Genomic DNA, 14727 nt, shown 5'->3' with positions numbered 1-14727 from the left:
TCTTGTGCACTGTAAGATAGTCACTTCTATTTTCCTTTCATGTATATAAACTTTCATGTTATTTTGTTTAAAATGCATTTGCAGCTTCTTGTAACATGAACATCACAGTAAACAAATTACAAAAATATCCTTGATGATCTATCACGTTTCACTCTGGGATCAGGCTTTTTAAATTCACTCATGGGATGTGGGTGCCGTCAGCTGGACATTTATTGCTTGTCCCTAGTTGATCCTTGAGAAGGTGGTGGTAACCTGCCTTCTTAACCTGATTCTGTCCGTGCACTGCAATATATTTCCAAATCAGGATGGTGCATAGCTTGCAGGGGAATTTGCGTTGGTGATGCTCCCAAGTATCTGCTCCCCTTGTCCTTCTAGATGGTTGTGTGTTTGGAGAATGCTGTCTAAGAATCTTTTGTGAATTTCTGCACTGTTTTGTAGATGGTACATGCTACTGAGCACTGATGTTGGAGGGAGTGGATGTTTTTGGATCTGGTGTCCAGAACTTTCATCAGCTGGGATCATAACAATCATAAGAAAGCCGATAAGAGAACTGTGAAGATTTGGAGCAGGGAAAATGGGAGTGACAATAAAGTGGTTGAGTGTGTTTAATGCGAGTGTGTGGATAATGCAATAGAGAAGATAGTGGTGTTATCAGTGTGGATACTGGGAGCACAGATAATGGGAGTGTGGATGATAGCCTGTCAATATAATAGAATTGCTATGCTGGATTTGCATAGATAGTCGGATTGCTGATGATAGAAAGTTGTGAAAATTAGGAGCTTGTATAATGTATTCCAGAAGATGGGAAAAAAAGGATAATGGCAAAATATGCAAAACGTGAACGTAAATAATTGTACATTGAATAATTATTCGGAATTATAATTATTTCATGTACCAAAACCTCTCACAAATATCACTCTCCCATTAATTTGTCATTATCTTATAAACAGGGCCCATTACTGTTCATTTTAATAAGACAAGCGACAAAAATACAGGATGAAGAAGGAACAAAATCAAGGAAAAGGCAGGAAAATGGTGATGAAAATAATCGGATCAGCCAGGATCTCGCCGAATGGCAGAGCAGACTTGATGGGCTGAATGGCCTACTGCTCCTCCTATGTGTTATGGCCTTACCAGCAAAAGCTACACAGCTCAGAACTCCCATACCTTATGTGCTTTTGTCATAATCGCGGACAGAACCTTCCTTCCCACTTCTGCGAAAAACTTTCTATTAATTACATCGGAAAGAATTATCTGCAAAGGTGGAAAAATTAGTGTGAAATTATGCTTCAAACTTAGCTAGGGTGTTGCTGATAGTTTAGGCTACCTGTTCTCTTCGAGTTCAGCTCAGCCTTAACACTGCATCCTCAAAATCACCCCAGGATTTGAATCCACTTGAATCTGCTTCCACCACCAACTCAGATAGTCTACTTAAGACTGCAACAATCCTCTCAGCCCAGTCTCTAGTTGCATTGAGGAAGTGATGTATTGTCAGAGATAGTTCGTAGAATCCCTACAGTATGGAAACAAGGCCATTCGGCCCAACAGGTCCACACCGCCCTCTGAAGGGCAACCCACCCAAACAACCCCCCTACCCTATTACTCTACATTTCCCCTGATTGTTCTGCTCTGGGTAGAGAAGTAGAAACTAGAGATGTTCAAAATTCTGAGGAATTGTGAAAAAGCGACTGGTGAGAAACTCTTTGGCTACCCGTAGGGTTGGTCACTAAATGACATAGATTTAAATGGGACCAGAGCAGAATTTTTTAATGATCTCCTTCTGGACTATGTGCTGTACGTTTTTTTCACTGGGATTTTGAGAGGTTCCAGGGAGCGTACCAGGAGGTGGGTAGGGGTTTGGAGTAAAACCGAGTGGGATGGCAGAGGATGGATTGCTTTCCTGCTGTCACTAGTATTTTACCAGCTCTGGTGAAGGTGGCACTTAACCTGCCCAACCTTAGACCAAATGTGACCTTTATTTGGTCAATTTAGGGCTGATGAAGGCTTCTTCCTGCTGGCATTGGAGAGATTGGCAAGTAGAGCCCTACTCAGAGTCTGCCAAGGTATATGCACTTAACCTACACACAATGGGCAATTTAGTTTGGCCAATTTACCCAACCTGCACATCCTTGGACTATGGGAGGAAACTGGAGCACATAGAGAAAACCCATGCAGACATGAGGAGAATGCGCAAACTCCATAAAGACAGTTGCCTGAGGCTGGAATCGAATCCAGGTCCCTCACGCTGTGAGGCAGCACTGCTAACCACTGAACCACCATGCTGTTAAATATTAATTCCATGGCACAACTTAAAAGAGAGTCCTGACTTCCTTTCCCCTTCAAGAAACAGACATGCCCACATCTTGAAATAAAATTGATCCATATTCTTTTGATGGGATGTCTGAAGTGTAGAAATAGGTTGTGGTATTTGCTTATGTAATAACAGCCAGTCCACTTCAATGTAGTGAATTGGTTGACATGTGTCTTGACCTGATGACACTAATTGGCAGATATACCTTGGCAGACTCTGAGTAGGGCTCTACTTGCCAATCTCTCCAATGCCAGCAGGAAGAAGCCTTCATCGGCCCTAAATTGACCAAATAAAGGTCACATTTGGTCTAAGATTGGGCAGGTTAAGTGCCACCTTCACCAGAGCTGGTAAAATACTAGTGACAGCAGGAAAGCAATCCATCCTCTGCCATCCCACTCCAAACCCCTACCCACCTCCTGGTACGCTCCCTGGAACCTCACAAAATCCCAGTGAAAAAACGTACAGCACAAAGTCCAGAAGGAGATCATTAAAAAATTCTGCTCTGGTCCCATTTAAATCTATGCCATTTAGTGACCAACCCTACGGGTAGCCAAAGAGTTTCTCACCAGTCGCTTTTTCACAATTCCTCAGAATGTTGAACACCTCTAGTTTCTACTTCTCTACCCAGAGCAGAACAATCCCCAGGTTCTTTTGTCACTCTATATAAACTGCATTACTGGTACCATGCTGCATTGGCACCATGCCTGCAGCATCTTCAGGCTCTTGGTAATCATCCCAAAATATAGAGTCCAGAATTGGCCATAACTCTCCAACTGAGGCCTAACCAGTAATTTATAATCCATGGCTCAGACATATTCATGCTCATGTGTGAATCAACAACTGAGTTCTGAAAATATTACCTGGAAGGCTTGACGCACACAGTGCACCTTAGCAAGAAAATCAATGTCCCCAACACATTCCAGCAACTCGGTCCTTTTAGACAAAACATAAGGTGAAAACAAAGATTAAGACTCATTGTTTTGTTAAAAATCTACATGAACAGACCCGGATTGTATAATAGCTTTCAGTTTGAGGCAATATGTTAACGACTGAACATTGGTACGACAGAAATTCATGAAGGCTCCTTAGACTGGACTTTGCAATCCATCTCTCTCGCTGATTTTGCTGTGGTCTAAAACCTAAAGCTTTGGTCATTTGACCCAATATTTCTTTATCTTAGTGCCGCATTGGTTTGAAAACTCTTCTGTGAGGCTGTTTTCCCATTATTAAAGCCATTTCACAAATGTAAACTGCTGTCTTCTTTTCGGTAACATGGCAATGAGTTAGCTATTTTAACAAAGAGCTGATCTGTTGGCCTTTAATTCAAGGGATTTTCAGGACAGGAATAAAGAAAAGATAGAACATAGAGCAGTACAGCACAGGAACAGGTCCTTGAGATGCAGCAGATACAGGGCAACACTAAAACCTGGAATTTGCTCTGCAAGCCAATCGCCATCTTGACTTGAAATATATTGCCGTTGCTTCACTGTCGCTGAGTCAGAATCCTAGATGTCCGTCTTGGAACATTGTGTACAATTCTGGTCTCCTTCCTATTGGAAAGATGCTGTGAAGTTTGAAAGGGTTCAGAAAAGATTTACAAGGATGTTACCAGGGTTGGAGGATCTGAGCTACAGAGAGAGGCTGAATAGACTAGGGCTGTTTTTCCTGGAATGTCAGAGGCTAAGGGGTGACCTTATAGAGGTTTCATAAGGGGCATGGATAGGGTAAATACATAAGGTCTTTTCCCTGGGTCGGGGGAACTCAGAAATAGAGGACATAAGTGAGAGGGGAAAGATTTAAGAGGAACCTAGGGGGTAACATTTTCTCAGAGGGTGGAATGTGTATGGAATGAGCTGCCATAGGATGTGGAGGAGGCTGGTACAATTACAATATTTAAAAGGCATTTGGATGGGTATATAAATAGAAAGGATATAAATGGATAGGGACAAATGCTGGCAAATTGGACTATCTGGTCAGCATAAATGAGTTGGACTGAAAGGCCTGTGTCTGTGCTGTACATCTCTATGACTCTATAACATCATAGGTCAACCTAAAGCATACAGATTTCACTGGTTCAAAGGGAAGTTCACCACCAGCTTCTCAAGGGCACTACAAATTGGCAATAAACACTCCGATTACCCCTGATGTGGAGATGCCAGTGTTGGACTGGGGTGGACAAAGTTAAAAATCACACAACACCAGGTTACAGTGCCCGAGCTTTCAGAGCACTGCTTTGTCCACCACCTGATGAAGATGCAGCACTTTGAAAGCTAGTGCCTCCAAACAACCTGTTGGACTGTAACCTGATGTTGTGTGATTTTTAGCTCCCATTACCACCAGTGCAAACTCATTCTTAACCTGCACAAGATTTTATTTTACTTTCGCAATTAATTCCCTTTCTTACCTCAAGTTGGATTTTGCAGCACACAGGGAGTGGGACAGAAATCACGGGCCAGTGCTACCCCTGGCCTGTGTCCCCAGCTGGGCTTGACTGTGCGTGTGAGGTCACTGCAAGTTTTATGGCACTGCATCCAGGTCACAGGGTAGACTGTTGGCTGTCTGCTCACATGCCTTGCATGTGTGGGTCTGGAAAGCCTCCTGGTCCCCTATGGATATTGCCCCTACTTTCCACATCTACCACCGAAGCTGCCTTCTCAATGTTGTCCTTTTTTTTGTGGGTTCCCAGACCATATTCACTTCCTGTACAACTACCTGCTGCCTGACCTGCTGTATTTTCCCAGCACTACAGTTTTTCACTCTGATCTCCAACACCTGCAGATCTCACATTTTCCTAATGTCTGCTTCAGCCCTAACAAATGTGCCTTTTAAGAGGTGCAGGCTCCCTTGATGTGCCACTGGAACCTTCGCTACTCACTTCTCCTCCTTGTTGATTCTACAGCCACAGACTCTGCAGTGCAAGTAGGTATGCTGCCTGCACTTCGCATTGGTAAAATAAGCATCACGGCCCAGGGACCTGTCATCAAGTCACAGAGATGTACAGCACAGAAACAGATCCTTCAGTCGAACTCGTCCACGCTGACCAGACATCCCAACCCAATCTAGTTCCATTTGCCAGCTAATTCCACTAATTTCACTTTCCCTCTAAACCCTTCCTATTCATATACTCATCCAAATGCCTTTTAAATGTTGCAATTGTATCAGCCTACACCACTTCCTCTGGTAGCTCATTCCATATGCGCATCACCCTCTGCGTGAAAAAGTTGCCCCTTAGGTCCCTTTTGTTTCTTTCCCCTCTCCCCCTAAACCTCTAGTTCTAGACTCCCACACTCCAGTGAAAAGACTTTGTCTATTTATCCTATCCAAGTCCCTCATGATTTTATAAACCTCTATAAGATCACCCCTCAGCCCCTGAATCTTTAGGGAAAACAGTCCCAGCCTATTCAACCACTCTCTATAGCACAAACCCTCCAACCCTGGCAACATCCTTGTAAATCTTTTCTGAACCCTTTCAAGTTTCACAACATCCTTCCATTGGGGTTTATCCAATTTAGCACCTTTTATAGAATTCACAACTCTGCAGATGGAGGTCATTCAGCCCATCAAGTCAGCACCAACCCTCTGAAGAGCATCCCACTTCATCCCTGTAATCCTACATTTCCCATGGCTAATCCACCTAGCTTGCACATCCCTGGACCCTTTGGACAATTTAGCATGGCCAAGCCACTCATCTTTGGATTGTGGTAAGAAACCAAAGTCCAGACACTGGGAGAATGTGCAAACTCCACACAGTCACCCGAGGCTGGAATTGAACCCAGATCCCTGGCAGCAGTGCTAACCACCGAGCCACCACACTAGCGGCACGGTGGCACAGTGGTTAGCACTGCTGCCTCACAGCGCTGGAGACCCGGGTTCAATTCCCGACTCAGGTGATTGACTGTGTGGAGTTTGCACGTTCTCCCCGTGTCAGCGTGGGTTTCCTCCGGGTGCTCCGGTTTCCTCCCACAGTCCAAAGATGTGCGGGTCAGGTGAATTGACCATGCTAAATTGCCCGTAGTGTTAGGTAAGGGGTAAATGTAGGGGTATGGGTGGGTTTCGCTTCGGCGGGTCGGTGTGGACTTGTTGGGCCGAAGGGCCTGTTTCCACACTGTAAGTCTAATAAAAAAAAAAATAAACTAGCCATTATCTCTGTGGATTAATCAGTCAATTGCAATGGTAGAGATTAGCCTACCTTAACACCCGGCAAAATACTCTTCCGTCTTCTGCCAAGTGCATCGCTTCTTCATAGAGCGGCAGGTGACACCATGAGCCCAGACCGTAGGTGCTGCCTCGATTGTCTCGATGCTCTGTTAGCTGTTGGGATCACAGGGATAATAAAAACCACTCCATTGGATTCAATTCAGCTTGTCATAGAACAACCATTCTATTTCCCAAGAACAAACCAACGCTCCGAATTCAGAGGATTTGAGTTTAATGTCAGCCCACGTTCAGTTGGAAACTCTGGTTCAGAATAATGCTGGGCTCACAATCCCACGACTGAGTCTTAGCGTATAAAAATCCAGACCGTCACCTCTCTGTAATACTGAGAGTGCTACTTAGTCAGACAAGATATTAAAACAGGGCCACGTCTGTCCCCTCAAGAGATGCAAAAGATCATACTTGAAAATGATAGAAAAGTTTTGGTCAATATTTTCTCCCTCAACAACATCAATAAAAGCATAAAAAATTAAAAACAATGAGATGCTAGAGATCTGAAATAAAAAACAGAAAATGCTTGAGAAATTCAGTGGATCTGGCAGCATCTGCGGAGAGAGCAACACAGCTTATGTTTCAGGATAACACGATGGCTCTGAGGTTAGCACTGCTGCCTCACAGCGCCAGGGCCCTAGGCTTGATTTCAGCCTCAGGTGACTGCCTGCGTGGAGTTTGCACATTCTCCCCGTGTCTGTTTTGGTTTCCACCAGGTGCTCTGGTTTCCTCCCACAGACTAAAGATGGACAGGATAGGTAGATTGGCCATGCTTAAATGATGCATAGTATCCAGGGATCTGCAGGCTGGGTGGATTAGCCTTGGGAAATATGGGGCTAGAATGGTAGGAGTTGGTTCTGGGTGAGATGCTCTTTGAAAGGTCGATGCAGATTTTATGGGCCGAATGGCCTCTTCCTGCACAGCAGAGATTCTATTCTACAAATCTCTAAACGTAATGTGCTCGTTATTACGTTGCAGTTAGTAGGAGCTTGCTGTGTTAGCTCCTGCAGGCTATACATGACAACAACAACTTGACTTTATTGACTGTAAAGTGCTTTGGGATATGGTAAGATGATGAAAGACTATAATTGCAAGTCTTTGTTTCAGGCAAATGCAGTGGTTGGGTTATCTGGTCGGCATGGACAGGTTGGACCGAAGGGTCTGTTTCCATGCTGTACAGCTCTATGACTCTAAGTGCCTTGGAGAATTCACGGCAGACTGAAACATGTGAGTCTAGAACATTCCAGCAAACCTCTCTGGATGCACCCAGAGACCTGGTTCTGTCTCTTTTCGGGGGGGAATGTAATATCATATTTTGTCTTCAATAAAGTCATTCATTTCATACCACACACCTGTTCTTTGCCCACAGCTCTGCAATATTTCCGTCGCTAGAACTTTCTCTCATCCCTTTATGAAAGGCACTATTGAATGCACTTCCGTTATCCTTTCAGACAATGCATTCCAGACCATAACAATAGTGGAAACTTATTTATTAATGCATTGTCGGGATAGATTGTCTTGGTTGCTTTTTTATGATTTATTTCTACAGTAACAGGAACAATTTGAAAGCTCTGTCAGTGCCACTGATTGATTGGAAGTAACAACCAACTGGTCTATTTAAACTTCAATTTGTGATTATGCAACTTTCATCTCTCAGCTTTCCAACACTTTTACTCGCATAAATCTAATGGCGAAAAGAAATTCCAGCTGAGGGTAATTTTTTTTTTAATTGAGCATAAAATGTGGGAGCTGCCAGCTGTCAGGAACAGCCTATCTTTTTGAAAGAGCAGTGAATGTTTATATTTAACTCAAAGTTAAAGCACCATTTTCTCTCTCTGCTACCAGTCAGACACCAGGAGCAACCGAGGCTAGAGTTAAGTGTGACAGCTGGAATGTGCAGGGTTGTATAGCTGACCTCTTCCCTGTTTATCAACGAGCCAGATTCACTCTTTTAACTAAGGCGTGATTTTAATTGTTCCATCAATGATGCCTAGGCCTTTAACTTCCTAGATCCTCAGCTCTGGAAACCACCCTGTTTCTCTCCCTCTCTCTGATTTTGCTATGGTTTAAGTGTTTGATCATTTTGCTGCAGTATGTCTTTATCTCGCTGGGGAACTTGTTTGAAAACCTTTGTGTGAAGCTGTTTTCCCGGCATTAACGCTACGTACAAATGTAAGCTTATTGGTAAGGGTTACACCTGAAACGTCAACTTCAGAACCGCCCGATGCTGCCTGGCTTACTGTGTTCTTCTAGCCTCCTGCTTGTCTTCTTATTGGTAACATGGTCATGTGTTTGCACTTTTAACAAAGAAGTAGTCTGTTGAACTTTAACTCAAGGGGTTTTCAGCACAGGAATAAAAAAAATAGAATGCAGAACAGTACAGCAGAGGAACAGGCCCTTCAGCCCACATGTCTGTGCTGTCCATGATGCTCTTCTAAACTAATCGCATTCTGCTTGCACATGTTCCATAGCCCTCTATTCTCTGCCTGTTCATGTGTCTGTCTTAATCATTGTTACCATATCTGTTTCCACCACCTCCCCTGGCAGCACATCCAGACAACTACCACTGTCTGTCTAAAACCTTGGCCTCACACATCTCATAAAATCCCTCCAGTGTGGAATCAGGCCATTCAGTCCATCAATTCCACACCAATCCTCTGAAGAGCATCTCACCCTGTACCAACCCTCTACACTATCCCCGTTATGCTGCATTTCCCATGGCTGATGCACCAACCTGCACACTATGGGCAATTTCCCATGGCCAATCCACCTAAACTGCACATCTTTGGACTATGGGAGGAAACCAGAGCACCCAGAGAAAACTGACAAAAATACAGGCAAACTCTACAGTCACCTGAGGGTGGAATTGAACCCAGGTCTGTATTGCTGTGAGGCAGCTGTGCTAATCACTGTGCCACCCCTTTAAATCTCTTAAACTCTTCCCCTCTCACCTTAAATCTATGCCCTCAAATATTTGACATTACCACCCTATCCATACCTCTCATAATTTTTGTATATTTCTATCAGGTCACCCCTCAGCCTCTGACACTCGAGTGAAAACAATCCACGTTTGTCCTTATAGCTAATTCACTCCAATCTAGGCAACTCCTGGTAAAACTCTTTTGCACCCTCTCCACGTCCTTCCTACAGTCTGGAGACCAGGACTGCAAGCAAAAGTGGCCTAACCAAAGTTTTATACAGCTACAACATGACCTGTGAATTGTTATTCTCAGTGCTACAGCCAATGAGGACAAGCCTTCTTTACTGCATCTACTGACAACCTCCTCACTCTCCATAATTCTATGTCATCTGCAAACTTACTAATCAAACCATTGACATTTCCATCCAAATCATTAAAAATATTACAAACAATAATGGTTCCAGTGGTGATCCCGACTGAGTAAATTAAAATGACCCAGTACTAAAACCCTGTCGTTTTTACTACTTCCATAACCTGCTTACAGATGATTAGATTAGATTTCCTACAGTGTGGCCCAACAAGTCCACACCGACCCTCCCAAGAGCAACCCACCCAGACCCATTCCCCTACGTTTACCCCTGACTAATGCACCTAATATTACAGGCAAGTTATCATGGCAATTCACCTAACCTGCACATCTTTGGACTGTGGGAGGAAACCGGAGCACCCGGAGGAAACCCACGCAGACACGGGGAGAACGTGCAAACTCCACACAGTCAGTCGCCTGAGTCGGGAATTGAACCCGGGTCTCCAGGCGCTGTGAGGCAGCAGTGCTAACCACTGTGCCACCGTGCCGCCCACAAATTGGGCTGAGGAGTGGCAGATGGAGTTTAATTTAGATAAATGCGAGGTGCTGCATTTTGGAAAAGCAAATCAGAGGAGGACTTATACACTTAATGGTAAGGTCCTGGGGAGTGTTGCTGAACAAAGAGCCGTTGGAGTGCAGGTTCATAGCTCCTTGAAAGTGGAGTTTCAGACAGGTAGGATAATGAAGAAGGTGCTTGATAGAAATGACCCACCACTGATCCCTGTGGAAATCCAAGCTTATCCAATCTCTCCTTAAGATTTGTTGAAACTTACAGCATAGAAGGAGGCTCATAATTCCCATGGTGACCCTTCAGAAGTCCCAACTCACCTCCTTTTTAGATGAGATCTCAAGCCAAGTCTCCATTCATCAGCTCAAGGTGGACTTGAAAGACTAATTGAAAGGAGAAGGAGGATGCTGAAAAATGTGTTGCTGGAAAAGCGCAGCAGGTCAGGCAGCATCCAAGGAGCAGGATCTGCTGCACTTTTCCAGCAACACATTTTTCAGCTCTGGTCTCCAGCATCTGCAGTCCTCACTTTCTCCTAGGAGGAGGAGGATCCCTGGGACACAGGACTGCAATATTCATGCAGCCAAGATCAACAATAACAGGTCAGGAGGAATTTAGTTAAGGTGATGAGAGACTCAGTTACAAGATGGAGGGCTGGAAGGTGTCCTGCCTCCCGGGGAAAGGCAGCCATACTGTTTTGCCACAAAGCTGGGTGGGAGGACGAACTGTAAGGCGGTGCAGAGATGCTTTGGTGACATGGACATGTTGAACGAATGGATGAAGCATAACGTGGATAAATGCGATGACCTGTCATTATCACGTTGTTGCATGTGGGATCTTGCTGTGTCGAATTGGCTGCAGCATAGGCACCGTCCCAACAGTGATTATAGGTTGAAAGGTATTTCTCTGGTTGAAAACCATTTTGGAAAATCGAGAGGGTGGTGGAAAGCGCTTTATCAGTGCAAGTTCTCTTCGTTCCTTGGGGCTACTTTGCGGGTTTTCAAGAGGCGAATATAATTGTTCCACGGAGAGCAGGAGGAATTCCTTGACTGATGGATTGTTTCAGATACTGTTTCCTAGCTGTACAACACAGTAACCAGAAACAGGTGATGGGACGTCAAATTCAATTGAAAACTGACCCATAGTGTTTTTTTTTCCCCCTCTGCTGCTAAATGTAGACATATCCAGTCAAATTTCAGAAGCTAAACAAAGCACAGTGTATTTCAAAACCTTGACTAATGTAAGTAAACGCCACAGGAAATATGCGCCCTGTTTGATTTCCCCCTCGACATGGTGAAGACAGAATAGCGGCGCTGAGATGACAACATGCATTGCACTCATTTCACTAACACTCCAAACTCAATGAGATCTTTCAAATGTGATTCCTGACCCCTCAAGCATTGGCAAAGGGGAGATCACAGGAAACCGATCCACTGCCTGTCCCCCACCATCCCAATCGATCTTTGTATTTGTTGATTCACTGCCTCTTTTTAGCAACAGAAGTAGGCCATTCAGCCCATCAAACCTGCTCCACCATTTAACGAAATCATGGCTGTTCTGATTTGATGATCCTTAACTCTACTTTCCTGCTTTTTCCCCATAACTCTTGATTCCCTTCCTGATTAAAAAGCTGCCTATCTCTGCCTTCAACATTTTAATGATCCGGCCTCTACTCCAGATTCTGCCATCAGGTCAGTTGGGATCTGAACTTAGGTTCCTAAAGCATCACCTGGCCTTCTGAGAATGAGAATACCACTACACCAGCAGTTCACCCATTGCAGCAACATACTAATGAAGGGATGTTTCTGCAATGACTCCCTTTCAATCTGTTGCTCACGAACAATGTTGAGACAAAGAGGGCAGCTAACACCAGGATTGTGTTCCTCTCCACGGAGAGTGGGTCTAGTTTGAGGCTCAAGTCTTGTGTGTTGTATTCATTGCACCCATTGTGGCCTACCCTACATTGGAGAAACCAAATGCAGACTGGGTGACCACTTTGTAGAACACCTCTGGTCTGTGCACAAGCATGATCCTGACCTTCCCATAGCCAGTCACTTTCACACAGCATCCTGCTCACATGCCCACTTGTCTGGCCTCAGCTTGCTGCACTGCTCCTGTGAATCACAGCATGAACTGGAGGAATAACATCTCATCTTCCCACGAACTTACAATCTTCTGGGCTCAATAATGAGTTCAACACCTTCAAATTGTGAACCTACTCCCATTCCTTTCCTTTCTTTTAGCTTTACTTGCTACATTCTCTATTACTATAATGCATAAGAGCAGAAATTTGGCCATTCAAGTCTGCTCCACCATTAAATCATGGCTGATAAGTTTCTCAACCCCATTCTCCCACTTTCTCCCCATAACCCTTGATCCCCTTGACAATCAAGAACCGATCTATCTCATTCTCAAATATACTCAATGACCTGGCCTCCACAGCCTTGAATGAATTCCATAGATTCACCAGTCTCTAGCTGAAGAAGTTTCTCCCTATCTCAGTTCTAAAAGGTCTTCCTTTTACTCTATGTTATAATATTCTCTTTTCCTTCCCTCCACTCCAATGGGACTGTCAGTTCTTTCCAGTCTGGAACACACCACTGTTCTGCCATTCTCGCATTCTGATCACTTAAAGTGAACTACCAACATTCTTTCTCCCCCAGCACCCTGCCTTACTGCATAAATGCTGCCCCCTCCACACTTCACACCAGCTCTAATGAGGAGTTATCTAGACTTGAAACATTAGCCTGCTCTCTCTCCGCGATGCTGCCTGACCCATTGTGATTTCCAACATTTTTTGTTTTCAGCTGGGGCTTCAGGGGTTGCGTTAGCTGTAGCACTTGTTCATACCTGGAATTAAGACCGTTAATTGTAAGTGAACACAAGCATTTTGATGCATAAGGGCGGCACAGTGGTTAGCACTACTGCCTCATAGCGCCAGGGACCCAGGATCGATTCCAGCCTTGGGCGACTTTCTGCGTGAAGTTTGCACATTCTCCCCGTGTCTGTGTGGGCTTCCCCCCACAGTCCAAAGATGTGCAGGTCAGGTGAATTGGCCATTCTAAATTGCCCATAGTGTTCGTTGCATTGGTCAAAGGGAAATGGGTCTGGGTGGGTTACTCTTCAGAGGGTCGGTGTGGACTTGTTGGGCCGAAGGGCCTGTTTCCACACTGTAGGGAATCGAATCATATTATCATTTTAGTGTCTCCCTTCAAATAGACATGGCCTTTGGATTTCAAGCGAGGTACATGATATGGGGGTGTCCTGATGAAGGAGCAGCGCTCTGAAAGCTAGTACTTCCAAATAAACCTGTTGGACTATAACCTGGTGCTGTGTGATTTTAAACTGGGTACAGTTTGTGTACATTTCCCTCAGGCCTCACTTACATTCGTTCAGGTTTTTAAATACACGGTGTTAGTCAAGCTTCTGAAAATCTGGACAGATTTGTTTACATTCAGCCTCAGTATAAAAACGGCACAGGTCAGTTTTCAATTGAACTTGACATCATATCACCTGTCCCTGGTTAATGTGTCGTTTAACCAAGAAACAGTATCTGAAACAAAACTGACACTCAAGTAAATCTGCTGCTCCCAGTGGGGTTGTTACATTTGCTGGAGTCCTCACTAAACCTGAGCACAGCCAAAGAGTTAATACCTTTATCAAGACTGTGCACCTTAGTGAATTCAGCTCATAAATGGAACATCCCCAGGAAAACGTTCATATTCACGGGGAGAAAGTGAGGACTGCAGATGCTGGTGATCAGAAGGGCTTATGCCCGAAACGGCGATTCTCCTGTTCCTTGGATGCTGCCTGACCTGCTGCGCTTTTCCAGCAACACATTTTTCAGTTCAAATTCACGGGGCAGGCTGCTACTTTTTACAGGGGGTCCTCCGAATGTGTTTAAGGAACAGTGCGTTCTCAACTGAGCATATCGAGGAGGTCACTCCTTGGTACGCATATGCCAATGTGTTGATATGTGTAGAGATTCCTTGGCATGTGTTAATATTTACAAGGATTGCCAAGGGTTGTGTTTCCATGTGAGTCTCCAAGACTGCATTTGCAAGGCCTCCTTCAGGGTGTGTGTTGATATTTTTGGGGAGTTCATGGGAAGGTGTTGATATTTTGATTGGGGTATTTCTAAGAATGTGTCAATATGTACAAGGTTTCCTCAAAGTGATGAAAACCTTGGGACTAGAGCCCAAATTATCAGTTTACCTCTGCCAAACAAATGCCCTTTTGCTGTCAAAGGGGTGGAGGTGCTTTGCCCACCTCACAGGAGCCACATGGTACCCAGTGGCCATTGTCTCTAGACTGAAGCATTCCAAATGTCTCCTGGCCAGCTTCCCACCCGTCCCGCTCCATGAGCTTCAGCCCATCCAGAATGCGACTGGACATATTTTAACCCACAACCAGATCCT

General features: G+C 44.6%; 1 protein-coding gene across 1 annotated transcript in view; it reads right to left on the bottom strand.

The window, feature by feature from the left end:
* miga1 (mitoguardin 1) overlaps positions 1–14727 on the bottom strand; it is a 112114-nt gene that overhangs the window by 24016 nt on the left and 73371 nt on the right. Inside the window, exons 9-11 of the mRNA XM_060829613.1 lie at positions 6501–6622; positions 3172–3244; positions 1168–1254 (exon numbers count right to left, since the gene is read on the bottom strand). Of these exons, the coding sequence (XP_060685596.1) occupies positions 1168–1254; positions 3172–3244; positions 6501–6622 (282 nt within the window). The remainder of the gene's footprint in view (positions 1–1167; positions 1255–3171; positions 3245–6500; positions 6623–14727) is intronic.

Source organism: Hemiscyllium ocellatum, chromosome 9 (genome assembly GCF_020745735.1).
Source record: "Hemiscyllium ocellatum isolate sHemOce1 chromosome 9, sHemOce1.pat.X.cur, whole genome shotgun sequence".
In the NCBI taxonomy this organism is placed as follows: domain Eukaryota; kingdom Metazoa; phylum Chordata; class Chondrichthyes; order Orectolobiformes; family Hemiscylliidae; genus Hemiscyllium; species Hemiscyllium ocellatum.
The sequence above is the reverse complement of the archived record's forward strand: the minus strand, read 5'-3'. Positions and strand labels throughout refer to the sequence as shown.